This window comes from Argiope bruennichi, chromosome 6, assembly GCF_947563725.1.
Source record: "Argiope bruennichi chromosome 6, qqArgBrue1.1, whole genome shotgun sequence".
NCBI classification, from domain to species: Eukaryota; Metazoa; Arthropoda; class Arachnida; order Araneae; family Araneidae; genus Argiope; species Argiope bruennichi.
Window position 1 is genome coordinate 81,527,647 of NC_079156.1, and position 20,946 is coordinate 81,548,592.

The window sequence follows — 20,946 nt, forward strand, 5'->3', positions numbered from 1 at the left end:
TCTCTAAGATTTGAATAGTATTTAAATAGTTAAAAAGGTTGATTTTAATTCCCGATTTTTTTTAATATTCATAAAATAGCCTGACTTTCAAAATCAGCCGAGATATCTCTATTTATGATTCTACATAGGAAACAAATTTCAAAAGCAATTGCTTCCTCTTTGCTACATTTATCGTTGAAATATTATTTTTTTTCTCTTTTTCTTATCCAAAAATATCGTCTGATTTCAAAAAAAAAGCCAAGCAATTTGTTATTTATTTAATCTTGAAATCATTGGAAACATACAAAACGATTGGTCTTACAGCGAATATTAGAACAAATCATAAAACGTCTGAATTACTCATTGTCTTGTTGTCTCCAAGTCCAAATTATAAAATATTATTAAAAATGCCATTATTTTTTTAAATTTTATTTTGAAATTTTGTGCGAGTGTTCTTTGTTTTTTTCATTTTTTGCACAGGTAGTATTACGAAAAACTTTGTCTGCATATATCGTTAAATTTCTTTGAATATTGTTACATCTCAACTACTAGGAAAGGTATCCACATATTTTTCACGCATACTCTCTAATAAAATTGTGGACCTTGTGTTAGGCTGCGAATGCGTTGCGTATCTTTGCTTAATGCTTGCGGATAGATCTTTGGAATGAATCTAGCATTTTTACTGCGTCTATCGGAGGATTTTTCCTGATTTTTTTATAATTAATTCTTGGCATGTGGCTAATACACAAGTGCGCAAAAAATTGAATATGTGTTTTGGATGCCCTTTCTCCGACCGATTTAAACCAAAATTTGAAATGGGATTTCATTTATAGTCATAACATCATATATCAAATTTTATTTATTACATTAGTGCGGTTTTCAGTCATTGAGTTTACATGTATGAGAAAGTTACATGTTTTACATACTCTGACAGATATTGTTAAAAATTCTAAAATAATTTACATTTTATGCTAAGCTTGTGTATCAAATTTTATCTATCAAGCTTTTTTAAGATTTATAAGAATTGAATTCTCTTACACTAAACAGCCGGATAGACACATTTACTTTGACTGGATATCGTTCAAAATTTGATGGAGTCTACAAATTTGGTCTAAAATTTACAAATCAAATTTTAGCCGTCTAACTCTGAATATATCGTATCCACAAATAAACAGACACAATCCCAAAAAATTTGTTATTCGGAAGTCTGAAACATGAAGATTCACTAAAATGCCCAGATAGAATTGTTTAACAATTACAATACTTTCTCTTTTCATATGAGATATTAAAAAGTGAATGAATGCTAGTTTATAAAATCAAATATAAAGACCCGTTTGATATTTTCCTTTACGGTTGTTATTGTTGGAGCACAGAATTTTGCTATAGAAATAGAAATTATTGCATATATGGATTACTGGAATCAGAAGATGCATGGATATTTGTTGAAAATGAGTTTATTAATTTTGTCTGTTTCTTACAATAATTTGAAAAAAAAAATTCATTCTGAGTGTGTAAACGAGAGGCACGAACTACTTTTTACTCTACTTTATTTCTTCGCATCATACACAATTAAGTATTTTTTTTAATAATTCCATAATTTTTAATTATTTACATAAATTTTGTGATTTTAACGATAATCCTTGAACCAGCTTCTAACCAGCATTCTAGAGTATGTAGTTGGGTTATTTCAAATTAAAGTTTGGAAAACTTGGTCACTTTGAATTTACACAAAATTGTAGATTGATGATATCATACTAAAAGAAATAATATAATGATTGTCTGTTCTGAATTATTTTTATTACATCATTTCCAAGATTTTGGTGACAAATAATCAATAACTAGTATTGCACTACAGTAGTGACTTTTTTGCAACAGTAAAAAGTGTTATTACAGGAAGTGTGAAATCAAAACCTTTTAAATATCAAAGCAATTCTTTTATTCCGTATTATTTTGGACAGGTGAATCCCAATTTCGATATTTTTATTTAAAAAAAGTGCTTACCGATAAAATTTACTGCTTAGAATCTGTCAAAAATTTCTTTAATAAGGTTCCCTATTTCATCCATCACCCGCCTTTATTTAAAATAAAACAATTTGTCATTGCTTTTGAAAGCAATTTATAAATGGAATGAAACGCTTATTCGAACTACAAAAGATATCAAAAAAGATTTCAAAATGAATGGATCTCAAAGAATATTACCGTGTCATAGAAATAAGTTAGTTAGTATTTATATTTCATTTTTTAAAACCGAATAAGTATTCTAGCGCGAAATTATAAGAAATGCTTCAGATGAATTGCAACTTCTTTAATATCTGCTTAAAAAATAACACTCGAGTTAATAGAGAATGTCGCTGCAATTTTCTTTTACAAGTGGCAACGTGCTAAAATTCAGAAAATGATTAAATCGCGCTGATTTTAGAATTAAATCTATTTCTTGAAGGAGGATCGAAAAAAATGAAGAAAGAGAAAGTTTGACAGCACGATGTAAGCCACTTTCCTATTGGATGGCTTGCTCGATGTTTTTTACTTCATGACTATAATATCACATGAAATCAATCTTTAAAAAAATTTGTTTTATATAATTATTTTTGTTAATTAAAAGTATTTCTTCTATTATAAATGTTATATATTCAATACCCTACATTCATATTCATTACATTGCATTCCCAAGTATCCGGCATATGGTGGAAGGACTGACGGAATAAAGTCGGATGGGCCGGTGTTCTATGAATTCATTTTTTTGCCAACCAGTGCCAGAAGTCAAAGTTTTTATTCTAAAATTCACTTTTATAATACGCGTTTTCTCACTTCTTATTACTTACTTACTTCTTATACTAAGCCCACCATTTAACTCAATGTGAACTTAGCCGTGGCTCGGTGAATCATAGAAGCAGTTGCCGGTAACTTGTCGATTTAAAATAGAAGGATCTGTACTGGTACTGGTTTGTTTATGTTTATATACTGCACTGCAAGATTCAAGAATTTATTAGAGAAAAAAATAAGTTAAATCATGTAAACTATTCACATTTTAACATAAATTCTGTAATGCCCAAATTAAAAGCAGGAAATATAAACAAAACATTAATGTAAATCGTAACCCTAATTCTTAAGAAAATTAGCTCAAACTGATTTTTTTTCCACTGATGAATGATTACACAAATATAAAAAGGTAATCCTAAGATAAGAGTCAAAATTTACATATTTTAGGTTTTGAAAAAGTCCTTGACTTAATAGAGCCTTGCTTCCTTCATTTAATTATGATAAAAGAAGACTAGGCCAGATAGTACGGAAGCCAGAATGTAGCGAACCGGATACTCAGGAGTGTGATGTATATATATTATCTTTTGTTAAATAAACATACATTTATTCTTTATGTATTTGTTTCAGACATATATTCTTGCATAGAAAGCAACATAAGAGACTGCAGTCGATTCGAATTCTACTTCAATTTTGATATCCATGCAATCGAAAAGGTCTTTCTTTGGTTTCATAAACAAAGAGCATCAAAGCCCATAAGCTTCACTGTGCATTTCGACAACTCTTCTGATATACATTATTACAACGAATCTACTTCCGAGTTTGAAATGCAACTGCAATGGATCAAATTCCATTTGGAAAAAAATGCCCTGGAAAATGTGAACGGAACATTGCAATGCACAGTTGAAGTCACAGGTAAGCAAATAATATTTTCCCCGTTACAAGTGCTAATTTGTAAACGTCTAAATAGTTCTTAGATTAAGTTAGTACTTTTACATTATGTTAAATATTAAGTCAATAAAAACATTTACTAATTAAAGAGTTTTCAATTGTGTAGAAGCGAAATACGAAAAAAAAAAATTTTTTTTTTGAAAAGGTAAATTGTTGAAATTAAAATACGAAAAGATCTAATGGCTGTATTTCAATCTTTGTAATCTATAATCTGAAGATAGTAATTCGATCTTTGAAATCTGCGATCAAAAAGAAATGACTTAATCTTCAATTTATGATGTACTGTAATATTCATTTCTTGCATTTCAACTTACTGATACCCCTGGACCAAGGACTGGAAGATTTGAGCTGTTTATTTAGAAAATGGGACATGTCCAGTTTTGAAAAAAAAATGGAGATAATGATAATATAAATAAAACTTCTTATGATCTTTTTTATGCGTAAAAAATTTAAAGTTAAAAAAAATATATCCGATTCTAGTATTTTGGAGATGGCAGTTTTAACTCTTTACTGTATTGAAAATCTGTTTATTTTGAAAGTGGTGCAAGTCCATCTTCAATTGAAATTATTTTTAACCGAATATATTACGGCAAAATTTAGCTCCGGTTAGGTGAAGCAAATATGGCCGTTTGATATCCTGTCTGAAATCTAGGGTGTTTCTATCCATCTATCTTTGATATTGAAAATCGGAGGTTGTACAGTGTTTCATAAATAATAAAAAGTATATCTTAATTCTGTGTTTCGATAATATTATTATCGGTAATATTATATTCGATAATAATAATATTATTAAGAATATTAAGAATATTATAACTATATATTATAGTTAAACAACTCACGCTTTCTCCACCGGTATTTTTATTTCTTTTTAAAACCACTTTCTCCAGAGGTTGGGTGGAAAATAAATATCCGCTTTTCATTTCATGTATTAAACATTCATTATATTTTCGACAATTTCGTATTACTTTATAGTAATCCTGGGGAATATACAAGAAACTGGTTTTCCGGATTTCCAGTTCTACCACTCCAAAATCACGATTGTTCAGTAAAATTGAATGTCCTGACAACAAAAATTTATGATGAATGATATTTACTTCATTTTCACTGGACTGATCAATCGGTGTTGGAAGTAAACATATTATTATCGAAACACAAAATTAAGAGATACTTTTTATTATTTATGAAACATTGTACAACCACCCATTTTCATTACCAAAGATAGATGGATAGAAACATCCTAGATTTCAGACAGGATATCAAACAGCCACATTTGCTTCACCATACAGCAACCGGAGCTACATTTTGCCGTAATATACTCGATTAAATATAATTTCAATCTATGATGGAGTTGCATCACTTTCAAAATAAACAGATTGTCAATACTGTAAACAGCTCAAACTGCCATCTCCAAAATACTAGAATCTGATTTGTTTTTATTTTAAATTATTTACTCATAAAAAGATCATAACAAGTTTTATCTATAACTAACATTACCTAAATTTTTTTTTCAAAAAGGGACTTGCCCCACTTTCAAAATAAACGGCTCATATGGATCCAATTAGATGCAGATCTGATGCAGACATAATTAGATGCAGACTTGATGCAAGCCTAATTAGATTCAGCTCTATTTAGATGCGGATCTAATTAGATGCAGATCTGATGTGGATCTTATTAGATGCGGATTTGAATATATCTAGTTATTTACAGCTCTAAATAAATGCAGATGTAATTAGATGCAGTTCTGATGCGGGCTTAATAAGATGCAGATCTGATTTAGATATAGATCTATTTAAATGCAGTCCTAATAAGATGCAGTTGTATTTAGATGCGGATCTCATGCGCGCTTAATTAGATGCAGGACTAATGCTGGCCTAATTAGATGCAGACCTGATTCCGATCTAATTAAATGCAAACCTGATGCAGATTTAGATGTGGATCTAATTAGATGTAAATCTGATGGAGGACTAATTAGATGCAGACTAGATGCAGGCCTTAGATGTAGTTCTATTTAGATGCGAATCTAATTGAATGCAGATCTAAATAGATCTAGTTACATGCAGTTCTAATTAGATGCAATTCTAGTAAGATGCAGGTCTGATTCAGATCTGATTAGGTTCGGGCCTAATTAGATGCAGGTCTGATGCGGGTTTATTAGATGCATACCTGATTCAGATGTAATTAGATGCAGGTCTGATTCAGATCTGATTAGGTTCGGGCCTAATTAGATGCAGGTCTGATGCGGGTTTATTAGATGCATACCTGATTCAGATGTAATTAGATGCAGGTCTGATTCGGATCTAATTAGATGCATATCTGATTCAGATGTAATTAGATGCAGATCTATTTAGAGACGGGCCTTATTAGATGCGGATCTCATGCCGGCCAAATTAGATGCAGGTCTGATGAGGCCCTAATTAGATGCACACCTGATCTGATGCAGATCTATTTAGATATGGATCATATTAGATGCAGATCACATAGAGGCCAAATAAGATGCAGACTTGCTGCAGGCCAAATTAGATGCAGTTCAACTCGGATGCGGATCTAATTAGATGTAGTTACATGCAGTTCAAATTTGATGCAGATCTAATTAGATGCATGCCTGATGCGGGCCTAATTAGTTACAGACCTAATACAGATCTTATATGTGGTCCTAATTAGATGCAGACCTGATTCAGATATAATTAGATATAGATCTCTTTAGATGCGGTCCTAATAAGATGCAATTGCATTTAGATGCGGATCTCATGCGTGCTTAATTAGATGCAGGACTGATGCTGGCCTAATTAGGTGCAGACCTGATTCTGATCTAATTAGAGGCAAACCTGATGCAGATTTAGATATGGCTCTAATTAGATATAAATCTGATGGGGGCCTAAGTAGATGCAATTCTATTTAGATGCAGACCAGACTCAGATCTTATTAGGTTCGGGGCTAATTAGATGCAGGTCTGATGAGGGTCTAATTAGATGCATACCTGATTCAGATGTAATTAGATGCAGATCTATTTAGAGATGGGCCTTATTAGATGCGGATCTCATGCCGATCTAATTAGATGCAGGTCTGATGAGGGCCTAGTTGCACACCTGATGCAGTCTATTTAGATATGGATCATATTAGATGCAGACTACATAGAGGCCTAATAAGATGCAAACTTGCTGCAGGCCTAATTAGATGCAGGTCTGATGAGGGCCTAGTTGCACACCTGATGCAGTCTATTTAGATATGGATCATATTAGATGCAGACTACATAGAGGCCTAATAAGATGCAAACTTGCTGCAGGCCTAATTAGATGCAGGTCTGATGAGGGCCTAATTAGATTCACACCTGATGCAGATCTATTCAGATATGGATCATATAAGATGCACACCACCTAGAGGCCTAATAAGATGCAGACTTGCTGCAGGTCTGATTAGATGCAGTTCCACTTAGATGCACATCTGATGCGGAGCTAATTAGATGCATGTCTGATGCGGGCCTAATTATATGCAGGCCTGATGCTGATCTATTTAGATATGGATGTAATCAGATGCAGATCTGTTGAATATCTATTTAGATATGTATCTAATTATATGCAGATCTGATGGAGGCCTAGTTAGATGCAGATCTGATGCAGGCCTAATTAGATGCAGACTTGATGCTGGTCTAATTTGATGCCGATTGCTTGCAGGCCTAATTAGATGCAGTTCTATTTAGAAGTGGATCTAATTTGATGCAGATATGATGCGAACCTAATTAGTTGGAGATCTAATTAGATCTATTTCCATGCAGTTCTAATCAGATGCAGATATGATGCGAACCTAATTAGTTGGAGATCTAATTAGATCTATTTACATGCAGTTCTAATCAGATGCAGGTCTGATGCAGGCTTAATTAAATACAGACCTGTACAGATCTAATTAGATGCAGTTCTATTCAGATGCAGATTTGAAGTTAAAGCTGAAAATCATAATCACCCTTGTGTGAAATGGTGTTAGCTCAAATCATTATGTTCTTCATCAATTTCTGACCGATACTGAAATGAATCAAGAATTTTATTTACATGACTGAAGTTCAATAATTGTTCGTCCTGTCATTGTGAAAAAATTTCAAATCAGCAAATCCAAATAAATCATATATTGTATGTATCTCAACTTAAATTATATATTGAATTTCATCGAATAGCATGTGTTTATAATCAATTTGCTTTTATTAAACTTTAAAAAAAATTGTTCATTAATATTCAAAGCACCATGTCAATTTTACTCTCAAATTTCTAAGTAAAATTGTTTAAAATATACTTATTCTTCGAAGAGGACTTTTCAACTATTTAATACTTTGGGTTTGGTTTTATCGCACGAATTCGAAAGCTTTTGAAGAGCGAAGAACAGCTGTAAAAAAATATTTCAGCATAATTTTAATGAAGTGTAAATGTTTTTAATTTGTCTTTCCGGCAAGCAACATAAAAATATCATTTAAATATAATAAAAGAGAATTGAATCTATTAGGTATTCACATTTTGTTAATTATAATTTCAAAAATTGTGGGTTAATTTTCTATGCTAGTTTTACTTTAATTTATACATTTTTAATTTTTTTTAAAATTTTTAATGGTATTTACGATAAATTACATTCTAAATACATGTTTAATATTTTCCTTGAATGAGATGCGCAGGGCAAAGATAAAGAAATGAAATAATTTAAACTGTGCATGATAAATTAATTCAACATTATTACATAAAATTCATTAGAAAAATTGCAAAACTTTCTTTTTCTGTTTTCTGTTTCTTATTGAAGATAAAATACAGAATCCGCAATGGAAACGTACTTCTTCCTGTTAAAGCAAGCTGCCCTTTTATAAATTTCTGAATTTTGATAACGAAACACAATCCACATTGTATACACCAAGCTAGATATATTTTTAAAATTATTTCTTATAAAAAAATAAAAGAGTTGCGAAATTTGAACTTTTGCCTGGATTGAACGGGTAAGATGATTTCAATTCTATTAAATATCTGGTATCATCTTATTGTGCAAGAAGCCAGTGTGGTTTGTTGAATGATTTTTTGAGAAAATGCTATGTAAGTGCATTTAGAATTCTAAAAATGTTTACATTCATATATAATTAATTAAATATTTTAACAAAAAGAATTAATAATGCATACGTCATTATAAAGGTAAAAACGAAACAGGTTATATCCGCAAAGAGTAAACTGGTTTAGTTACAGTTTATTACAATAAATTAATTTAAATAGTTTAAAGATAAAATTGGATGAAATACTTTTGATATTGTCTGAAAGTGAATCATACTGAATCTAAATCGGATTATTTAGATTTATGTCTTAAACTAGAGAATCATTTCGAAAATAGATATAATCCCAAGCATTTTTAATGATTCGGGAGTGAAACAAGAGAAAGTAATAATCATGATAGAATATTAAAAACAAAACATTGATTGCAAAGATAAAATTGATAACAAAGGAACAAGAAGAAATGATAAACGCAAAAAATGTTAAATGTGTGTTCATACAATTTCTGCTTGAATTTGAAAATCAAAAAACTTTTTTGCTTTATTTGCATATCGAAGAAATAGGTAACCCTATTAAAATCAGATTTTCTGTTTGGGAAAACAGATTCCTCAATTAGAAAGTTTTAATACAATTTTTTATGGTACATTTTCTTTAAAAAAAATCTTACATTAAATGATGTTTAAATTATCCAAATTCAGTAATCTTTCATGATATTTAGAAGAATTTAATAAACTGTCCCACTTCTTCAAAACTTGAGTTTAAATTTTTCAGTGCCTTTTTTCCCCCTCTGATATTACATATTTCGTACAAAAAATATCATACTTATAATTACCATTAGACATGGTAATTATTAGTATGATGTTTTTAGGTATTTACTAATCGTAATCATTAGATTACCGTTGGATGTCATTTACTAATGACATCCTTTTCTTATAAATTTTGTATTCTAGGAAAATTACCGGGTATAGATGATTCTTCCATAAATTCGTAATAATATTGGATTATTTTATTGCTGTAGCGCAATATTTAAAGAAATTGTTAAAATAAAATATTTTGAAATTCAATATGCTCATGAATTTTGACAGGCATTCTAGAGAAATTTTTTTATTTCTTGGCCAAAATTTGAAAAATCTTTATAAACTTATTTTGAATTAAATAATGAAATACGCCAGTTTTAAAAATATCTTGTGATTTAATAATAATAGAAAATGATTCATATTGCGTAATTTTGTTACAAATTTATAGTAATTAATTGATTGCTTTATGTTAGTAGCGTCGTCATTTTTTTATCAAGTATTTTCTAAAATTGTGATAATACTTAAACATAACAGAAATGGTCTTTGCAGTGATGCAGATGTTTTTACTTTCATGATTTGGCTTTAAGTTAGAAATAAGTATTTGGGATGAAAATTTTCGTTTCAAATCATTAGCGACGGCAATTTGAATTTTTCCATTTGAAACAGTTCGGGAATTGAAAATATTTCATAATGAAACATTTTTATTTTCAGAAATTTAAAAGTTGTGCATGAACTATTTAGGGACTAATACAATATATTCTTTTAATTAAAAATGAAAAATTAATGCGTAATGCGTTAATTTTGAGCCTTTTTAATGGACGATATTAACTTAAAAATTATTGGCATCAGTAGATATTTTTGTATGTTATAGGTTGAAAATGACAAAAAAAAAAAAAAAACTTTATTTTAAGAACCAAAAATTCACTAATAAAAAAACACCATCAATCTCAAAAGACTCCATAATTGATTGCATTTGTAATTTCACTTTGTTCCTTCATATAAAAATTTGCATCTGATACTCTGCGTTTGTATATATGTCGTAAAAAGACTGTATCTATATTTTTCACACGCACCTAAAGTAAATTCATTGATTGATGAAATTCCACGCCTAATTGCTAGCATTTGCATAATTCCCTAAATATATATTTATATAACTTGAAAAAAACTTCATCTTTTCATATATATTCTTTTTGAATTATTAACGTACATCTATAAACATTTATATTTATGTTTCTTTTATTTGTAGGTTTGTACTATGTCGAGGAAGAGAACCTCCCAGTTCTCATTGTCACCAAGCCAAATCCTCACGAAAATCGCCAAAAACCTGACAACAGAGTGAAAAGAGGCGAAGATTGCAAGTGCCGGGCAGTGGACCGCTACATTTCTTTCAAGGACATAAACTGGCACAAGTGGGTTATCGAACCAGCGAGACTGAATATCAGAGCTTGCAGTGGTGTCTGTCCGTACGTACAAGGTACCTCCAGCCTTTCCTATGGCAACTTGATGTATAATTACGACAAATACCACAAGATCCAGGAAGACAATGGCTGTAGCAAATTTTGGGTGCCAAGATGCTATCCTAGCAAGATGGACAAGGTGAAAATAATTTATGTAGAAAACAACGCAACGACGCCAACAATAACAGAGCTGCAGGATATGGTCGTAGGATCTTGTGCTTGTATGTCCCACACTTGCTTTGCTCGCGATTAGAGAACTATATACGTGAAATTAAAGTACAAAATATTTTTTTCATTTTGTAAATTTTGCAAATTCTTTGATAATAAAAAAAATAATTAATATAGCATCGTGTTGAAAATTTGGAATTTTGAACAGACTTGACTGTATGCAGTATACATCCGATTAATTGAAAAATAACCTAAACTAACTAGAATAAATAGCCCTAAACTAACTACAATTATGGCATTTTTTGTGTCTAATTGCAGCAGTGTTAATGAGTATGGTACGATAATAGTTAAATATTATAATATGATTTTTTATTATAGCTGATATAGCAATTAAAAATAAAAAATATTTTTACATATTTAATTTCTGAAAAAAAAATCGAATTGAAGGCTCTAAAGCTTTTGCGAATATACAATTTAACTTCTTTGCAGATAATTTCTTTTAAACTTTTCAATATTACGAATTTTTTAATTTTTTTAAAAAAAAATATTCCTATTTTTTATAATATAGTTAATTATTTAAGTTAATAATATTAATTTTTTGGAAAAAGTTTAAAACTGGAATATTTGAGAATACTGTTTTACGGTTACGTTGCATGTTTTTCATTTTTTGTAGATTATTTTTGCGTATGTATTGGAGTTCACTTTTTTTTAATGTTTTCATTGAAAATTGTCCATTAGAGATTAAAGTTTGCTTGAAGATTATGTAAATATTTCTATAAAGATATTTAATAAATATAGGTAATTTTTTTGTAATGTTTATTGATATTTTCCGATTTGAAAAGTTCATTATTCACTTATTATATATCTTATTCCATTAGAAAAATGTATGATAAAAAATTTTAATATGAAGTTGGACGATTTTATAATTTAGTGATTATATAAAATAAATAATTCCATGAAGACAATTCAGTTGTTAGAGCTAATTTTATAAATGTTATATTTTTAATAAAATCTAATAAAATTTTATACTGAAAAACTAATAATTGTTACTAAATACAAATTGGACATAAATATCTATTGCTATCAAAATTTGATAGTTTTTTTATCACTTTACAATACTTTATAAAAATATTTATATTGATAATTATATGTATTCCAAAAGATACTTGATTTTCAGAACTTTTGTTTTTAAATTTGATATTCAAAATAATATTTGAAACGGCTTTGAGAAAATCGTATGTTTTTATAATTGTTATTGTTTAGTTTTTTTTATTGTGTATTATATGTGTATTCATAATTGTACAATTAAAGCAAAATAAAATGTAAATGTAAAAAATTAAATATTCTTTTTACAGTGATATATTATTATTTCTTCTTATTTTTGCTATAGAATTTTATTATTTTTATTTGCTCAAAATAAAAGCAAATAAAAATTATCTATGGACTAAAAATTATTTTATATAATATAGAATATAACGGTGGTTAGAGATTTAGTTTGGAATATTTATGATTTATATGGAATAGAAGTAAATTATCAAATAATTTGTAAAAATTCTCGAAAATTATTAAAATTAGACTATTCATTAGGTACAAGTAGCTTATTTGGCCCTCAGCTGGTCCGCTGGGGATATTTGTCATTTTTAATTCCAATTAAATTTTTTAGGTATAACTTCATATCCGGGATTCCGTCAAATTGTCAAACATTAAAGTCATGTTATTTTAATTTCATTATCTATGTTATGATTATATGTATGAATTTTACTAATAGAGAACATTATGTTTTATTCTGTTTTCTAGATGCTATATATAACCATTTTAAGCATTACTTGACTTGGTTCAGTACAAAGTATTTAATTTGCAAATTACTTGAGATTTGATTTAAAACACTTCAAGACAGTTTCAATTGCAATTAGAGCGTCCAAAAAGTTTTTTCAACATTAATTCCCCATTTGACTGTTCTTTAAGATTGATCCTATCAATATTTAGAACCTTGATTGTTTCATCGCCTGTCATCTCACACGGAGCATCAGCATTCATCTATTTATGAGCAAGTATTAACGAAAAATCAAGGTCTTTCTTTACTATAATAGTTTAGCCAACTTAGAGTCGTCAACAACTTCGTGAATGTAATTCTAAGGAGATTAATTTCTATCCTATGTTTTCTTGTCTTTACTGTAGGCTTAGTTTTATATAATGGTACATAATAAGTCTTCTCATAAAAAATAATTTACTCATTTCCGAAAAATAAAAATGTGTATAAAAATCAATTCTGAAGTGTCGATTACTTATTTATAATTGTAAACAAAGAATTATGTTAAAATTTGTAAAATATATCTAATGATGTAAACTATAAAATTAACAATGAACATTTTAAATACTGTATCTTAGGTACTCAGAAAAAAAATGGAATAATTTGTTATTTCATTCCGAATTTCATGACATTTATGCATAAATCATATGCTTGTTCTTCACCAAATTCTATTGACATAAAAAAGAAAAGAAAAAAACATCCAGACACAAGTTATTTAAAATATTAATAAATTATAAACTATACAAAGGGAAATGAATTTCTGTACAAAACGTTATGTTTTAACATGAAATTACTGCTATATAAATATGTCCATTTCATCTCATTCTTCGTTAATTATTCTTTCTTCAGTATACCCGCTTGTAGTAGATGACTGACACCTATCATGAGGTTGTTGGATTCCGAGAAATAGTGGCATTTGTCCGATTTTTTATTTAAAGTTTTGCAATATAATAATGTGCTGTCAACATTATCGAAGAGTCGGATAGCTACGAAAAGATGCAGCATCAGCCAGAGGAGCATTCATTTCCTGCCATTCGTAGATCCTTTGTTGCCTGCAAATAAAATGCATTAAAAAAATTCCTCTTGGCAAGCTGGAACGTAATAGATTCTTTTACATCTAAGGTACTATTTGACAACATAAATAATAGTAATAGATTCCTTTACATCTAAAGTACTATTTGGCAACATAAATAATAGTAATAGATTCCTTTACATCTAAGGTACTATTTGGCAACATAAATAATAGTAATAGATTCCTTTACATCTAAAGTACTATTTGGCAACATAAATAATAGTAATAGATTCCTTTACATCTAACGTACTATTTGGCATCACAAATAGTTGATTTTAGAAATAGTCAAAATGAAGGCGTGAAAATCACTTTTCAGCCCCTAACTTCTAGATATTGCAATTATCGAAAAACTTTAAATACATAAGTTGTTCGTCTTAATGAGGCTCTAATTTGGCTAATTGGATTTATTATATTAAGAAAGATTTATTATATTTACAATATTAAAAAAGGGAAATAAAAATTACAACCTCCCACCATTTCCACCCTCTATGAGCTAGATGGGCCATTTACGAATTCGTCAGATAGTTTTACATATCGAACAACATATTCCAAGTTAGTTAAAATCCAAACAAAATTACTCTAAATATCCTGCTCACAACATAATATGGGCAAAATGTTTATATTATATATATAAACTTTTGAACGAAGGATGGTTTCGGGTTCTAGGTGTTTCATGTTCGGTGAAGTGAAGATATTTTCCCAAAATGTTATCATGAGAGCCAATGTAATGAGCAGTCTTCCTATGGGAATCTACTTAAAAATTACTCTAATCGAGATTAAACACATAATTTCTAAACATTTAATGATAAGGAATTGAAAAAATGCTTTAAATAACCTAAATAATTATAGTTTATGACGTATAAGTCTATTAATTTATTGTTAAAAAAAGCTACATATCTTCAATTTTCCAAAATTCCTGGTTCTATCAGTCAAATTGTATATCAAAAGATTTGATATTATAACAGCTTAAGCACCAAAAACACAAGTTCCTTTGACTAAAATTGTTCGGATTAAAAGAGCTTTTAATTGTCCTGTTTTAAGCCGGTTGATGATCATTTCGATTATGTATTGGGCAATTTTCTCAGAGATAGCCATTGAAATGATATAAGATGGAGATATTCAAAACTTTATTACTCAGCCAGTTTAACAGCAGATAGAAAGAACTTTTTTGTTTTAAATGTTAGTGAGGGAAAATATTTTACAATATATGATAAGATCGGATAATTGCATAAATAATTAGAATATGGATTTTTTCCTGTAAAACATTTATTGTTTGAGATAATATATAATATAATTATCAAGTATATTAAGCCTTAAAAATATGCCTATGTCTAACTATTTAGAAATTAGTTATTGAGCCACAGTAGAATAGAACAACATGCAAATATATAGTAAGGGACATTTCGGTTATTTTGAAATAAACATGAACTGGTCATCTATAATAAATGTTTGGCTAAAAAAAAAGTTAAGAAATTATTTTTTTGGTCAGAAATTTTGTCGACATTCCGAAACGGAAAATATTCTGAAAGAAAAAGAAGAATATTATCTGATAAAATTCAGAAATATTTTAAAAAATAATAAAATTATAGAAACAATTTAAAAGAATTATTCAGCAAATATTTAGATTACTAAAGACGAGATGATTTTTTAAAAATTATCTTATCTTAAAGAAGATTGTGTTGAGGACGTTTTTACTGTTAAGATTTATATAAGCGCTATATTACGTATCTTGGTAATAAAAAACAAACAATGATTTGGCTAGAAAAAATCTTAAGTAAGTATTAAACGGTGCAATTTTAATTTTATATTTGTAAATGCAAGGTGCTGCGCTAGACATTTTTGATTATTGTATGATTCAGACATTATTCCAAGGACTTAATATGATTAATGTTGGAAAAATGATTATAATGACTGTGCTTTGCATTGATGCTGAATAAATATTATTTAGCTAAAAGAAAAGAGTTGCCTTTAGATAAAGCACATGTGGTGATATTTGTGATGGCTAAAATTTTGTGCGAAAAAATAAAATTTTAACAGTAAAGTCATATCACTGACTCTCTAACCCGCGCGAATGCACACGGATAATAAATACTGAATGACCGGACCACCGCTCTAGCAATATTGGCGGAAACTGTGGTTGATTTCTAAGGGTCATCACCGGCCATGGTACAACCTTTCCCTAAGGAAGTATGTCCCGTCATCGATGGGAGGAGTCAGACACCCACCTTTACGTGTACCCTCCTGGATGCAAGAATCAACCACCATGTCGGAAGCTTCCCATTCTCATTTCGAGGCGCATCCCGGGGGGGAGGGGTTAATTCAGTAAAGAAAAAATGTATATAATACTATAGCGTTTATACAGTTTGTGTAGAGCGTTTTGTACAAATTTTCTTCCTACACGTCGTAATTTACAAAAAATTTAATTTTAAACTTTTTATGTTAATAATTCATTTGAAACAATACTTACTCAGCAGGACTCAGTATTGGTGGATGTCCCCTGTAAAATATATTTAAAATTATTTTAAAAAATATTTCAGTATTTAGGCCTGCACATAAAATTTAAAATATAATCATAGTGATTATGTCAAAAAAATTAATAATAGTTGAAAATTTCAAAGATCTGTCTCGATATTACGTTAAATAAAACTAATATCAGAATTTTATTTTGATTAAGTTATTCGATATTTCAAAAAACCAGAAAGATATAGGAAATATTATGATATCTCAAACAGCTTAAAAAATAAAATTGGCATATAAATATCTCATTTCAAAGCTGTTTTTAAAGAATCAATGTACGATGATATTATTAAAATAATGAAACATCCTATGTAAATATATCAAAATTATTGCTAATAATAGAAAATATTTGTTGGTCTTCATTTCTCGATCACAAGATTGTAGATATTATTTCTACTCCTTGCGTCAGTAGAGACGTTCCATTACATATCTTTCCAACTTTACTACATATAATTGAGTCGCAGAAATTTAATTTCAGGCCGAAGAATCACGTGTTAGTCACGTAATGTCATTCAAGATTCACTCTGCATGTGGATTTTGAATGACATTACGTGGGTTCAAGGTTTTGGAATCAAATGTCCTTCGATTCTTGGAATGGCCTGAGCTTGATTAAGATTTTTGGAGCAAAAATCGAATTTAATTATGCTGTACCATACATAAGATTAACAATCAAATGTGACACAAGAAAATCAATTAAAGCTATACTATTAAATTTTAAATAGAATCAACTGTAGTTTACAAAGTTGAGAGGAATAAAAAAAATATCTGAAAGAGGATGAAGAAAAGAGACCCGAGAGGCCTACATATGGACATAATTTCTTCCTTTCTCTACCATATTGCATCGTTCATTCACCACATCGAAATCAAAAGTTCCTTCTACTGATGAAAGTACCTGAAGGTCATCTTAATGACACAATGTCATTCACGTTTCATTAAAAACACGGCCTATAACGTTTGCACTGTGTGTCGGGATCAAACGTCCTTCCATTGGAGAAGGATGGAATTTTAGAGAAGAAAATGCTGATATCCCTCCTCTTCACTTAACACTGTTCAAACCTAAGAGGTCCGTTTCTGTTTTTCCCTGCTATAGCTGTATTTATTCTTCTATAGAATTGTGACTCAGATAAATCGATCACACATTAAACATATTTCTATAAATTTTTCTAACTACTAGGTCTTTATTCAATTAAATTTTCTATTTAACAAAATTTTAAACAAAATCCTGATTTTGAATGATGCATGTTGTAATCAATATATCAATAATCCTGCAGTAATAAACATGCTACCGAAGTGATACAGATAAGGAATTGCTTTTTATTGGCAATATGTTTTTAAAACATGAAAATTCGGCATCAATCTAACGATTTAGCATCGCATAATATATATTGTTTAGAACATTTCTCAAATTTTTTCGCAACTTATTATTATTATTGACATATTTACTATCATCAGGACTTATAGAATAAATATAAATAATATTTCGTAAAGAAGATAACAATTAAAATAAAAACATACCCATTTTCTGTCAAGTATACGCTATGAACTGCAAGAAAAAAACACTTTTAAATTAAGAATTTTCCTTATATTAATATAGATTCACATTATGATTTTTCAATTCAAATGATGACAATTAAGGTAAAAGAATTTCTTGATTAAAATGCAGTTAAATGAGATAATTCAAATAAATAGGTAGGGATAAAAAAAATCTAATCTTTAATCCACCTATTTTTTAATTTTTAGCATTATCGAGCAGAAAATAAATGCATTTAATATCGTCACAAGGCACTTGAGTATAAATCCAGTAACAGAACAATGAAAAATATTAGCGTAAAATTTACTTAAAAATGATTTAAATTAGAAAATCAGTTAAAGCAAAAAAAATTAATATTACTGAAAAGCCTTAAAAAACTTTTTTAAAATTAAAATAGAATAAAAAAAAATCTTTTTTGCCAAAAAAGTCAAAAGTTTTGAGATTTATTTAAAATGTTTGTTAAATTTTAATTGAAAATCAAATTAGGATTTTTCAAACTCCTTTGTCAACGAATATTTACCATCCAAGAAATAAATGAGCTCCATATTTGGTAGCTTTAGATACAATAATCTGCACGTACAGCTTTTTAGATTTTTTTTAATTATTTATGTCATAACATGCATTTCACATTTTACCGATAATATACCATATTGTAGCATTATAATAAGCATTAGCAAGTTAAAATGTGTTATCTTTCTATTATGAACAAGTGTAAGTGACTGAATGACATCACGTGAATTCCTTTATGTTGTATTATTCATTCAGAGGAATCAAAATCACATGACTACTAAATAAATAGAAAACAACATTTGTAAATTAGAAGATATTCTCGTTTAAATTCTACATCATACTTTTTTTAATATTATTTACAAAGCAAGCCGATAGCAGCCATAAAAATACGAAATCGCTAAAAAATTAAGTGCTTTCTAGGTGCTCCTAATGGCATAATAAATTGTTTTAAATTGATTAATTGACTTACTGTTGTTGACGGCTGATATTATTGGGTGATTGTTGAATTTTTTGCCAATAATAACTTCACAAAAAATTGAAAAGTTTTTAGGATTTTCATTTTAGTTTTCTTGTATATTTTTTTATTCTAATTTCCTACTCTAAATATTTTACGAGCGAAGCAAAAACTATAATTACAATAATCGTCGATAATTTGACTAATATTATAATATTAATAGTTTAGTTTTATGTTAATTTTATTAGGTCCTCTCAAATTCTTTCTGCAGTAAATCTCTTACTTCATTATTTTCTCCTAATTTACCATGTCTGAGCATAATGATTCAAGTCATTTTTTGGCTCATTAATTTCTCTCATAATATCATTTAAAAATATGAAAGTATACTACTGAAATTCCCTGAAAGAAATCCTTAATTGTCCATTAGTTGCCTTTTTTTATTTAAATTAATGATTACGGTAAACTCTTGCTTCATATACCCGAAATTCTGCCAACCGATAAATACTCTCTTGATTAACGCCATCTTGGATATGAAGAAAAAATGTTCGTTCGAGAAATGTTTAATCACAGAGAAAGAGAAGTTTCATTTCTTTCATAGAATTGCAAATTAAATTATATAGATTGTTATATTTGGCAAATTATGGCTTAAATAATTACATATCGATCTTCCGTCTAAGGAAGAATTTCAAAACAATTTTAAAAAACAATGATACAAAGGGAGCAATTCCCTATATGCTTTCTATCTGAATTAACTACAGTTTTATCAAGTCTTAATGAAGATATTGTAAATGAATTCTATCTCTTCAGACTCAAAGCGCTGACCTTCAGTTTTAAACATCGATTCAGTCTAGACTCTAGACACAGCAGTTATTTAATTGCTGATCCTTAGCTTTTAAAAATTGCTCTTTAAACTACATTCCAGAATCAGGTGCATTTTGGCTAAAAGGTTTTCTACTTTTATCAGTTTCTTGGCGGTATATTTTAAGAATAAATTCTTTTGTATAGTGTGTGGCTTTTCTAAAATGCTCATGTTTATTCAAAAATTTAAATTTAAGAAACTATGTGCAGTTCTTATAACTGTATCTCTACTTTTAGTTGAGACGTTAAAGAAATTCTGATCTTAGAAAGAATGAATATACTTACAATATGACATTCTCTTCAATTTTTTCTTATAACTGTAAGAAAATTGTTTGGGAAAAATATTAGATATAAATTTGAAATGTAACAATACAAAAAATAAATATAAAATAGATTTTTGCAATGAAATGAATGCTTACTTTGAATACATGGTGCAGATGAGTATGCATAGTATGAAAGACACAAACGCCATGAGGGCAGCTATGAAAAGGACGACTATTTCACTCCAAAGCATTCTATAAGCTTCTCGGCTTGAAGCGCAACTCTGTGAAAAATAGAAATGATTGATAGAATCCTTCAGAATGTGGGGCATGATAATAAAGATCAGCAATCACAGAGACTATTTAAGCTCACATGTTAATTATAAAGAGAAAAGCGCCAATTTGAAGTTCGAATCTAATGCATTTTGCTCATTTGCTGCTCGTAGCTTTGAAATAGAATTTTTTTTGTATTGTTTTGTAATAATTTTCTAGTTTTCCATTATATATATATTTTTTTTTTGATTATATAATTCTTGTTCTTCCACAGAACGTTAATTACATTTGGTCCTTTTTTTTAGCTTTTAAACATTGGATAATTTATTTAATATTATTTTCAATTTGCATTCAAATTTTAATTAGCATTGTTTTGAACCCAATTTAATTTAGTGCCAGACAAATGCTCTTGTTTTAATTTTATTCCCACCAGACACATGCTAGTATGTTTATGTCACTTTACTATTAATAGTAACAAGAGGTAAAATAAATCTTGATGTAACCTAGGCACCACTTACCCTTGTTACGCCACTTTTCTATTAT

The 20,946-nt window shown here is 28.9% G+C and overlaps 2 protein-coding genes across 2 annotated transcripts in view; one reads left to right on the plus strand and one right to left on the minus strand.

Annotated features, from left to right (window-relative positions):
- The window catches only part of LOC129971065 (bone morphogenetic protein 2-like), a 24,325-nt gene extending 13,031 nt beyond the window's left edge, over nucleotides 1–11,294 (plus strand). Inside the window, exons 2-3 of the mRNA XM_056084535.1 lie at nucleotides 3,367–3,651; nucleotides 10,740–11,294. Coding sequence (XP_055940510.1) covers nucleotides 3,367–3,651; nucleotides 10,740–11,203 — 749 coding nt within the window. The 3' untranslated portion in view covers nucleotides 11,204–11,294. The remainder of the gene's footprint in view (nucleotides 1–3,366; nucleotides 3,652–10,739) is intronic.
- Nucleotides 11,295–13,627: 2,333 nt separating this feature from the next.
- LOC129971606 (cadherin-23-like) overlaps nucleotides 13,628–20,946 on the minus strand; it is a 102,169-nt gene continuing 94,850 nt past the window's right edge. Inside the window, exons 37-41 of the mRNA XM_056085536.1 lie at nucleotides 20,290–20,414; nucleotides 20,156–20,187; nucleotides 18,033–18,060; nucleotides 16,468–16,497; nucleotides 13,628–13,980 (exon numbers count right to left, since the gene is read on the minus strand). Of these exons, the coding sequence (XP_055941511.1) occupies nucleotides 13,896–13,980; nucleotides 16,468–16,497; nucleotides 18,033–18,060; nucleotides 20,156–20,187; nucleotides 20,290–20,414 (300 nt within the window). The 3' untranslated portion in view covers nucleotides 13,628–13,895. The remainder of the gene's footprint in view (nucleotides 13,981–16,467; nucleotides 16,498–18,032; nucleotides 18,061–20,155; nucleotides 20,188–20,289; nucleotides 20,415–20,946) is intronic.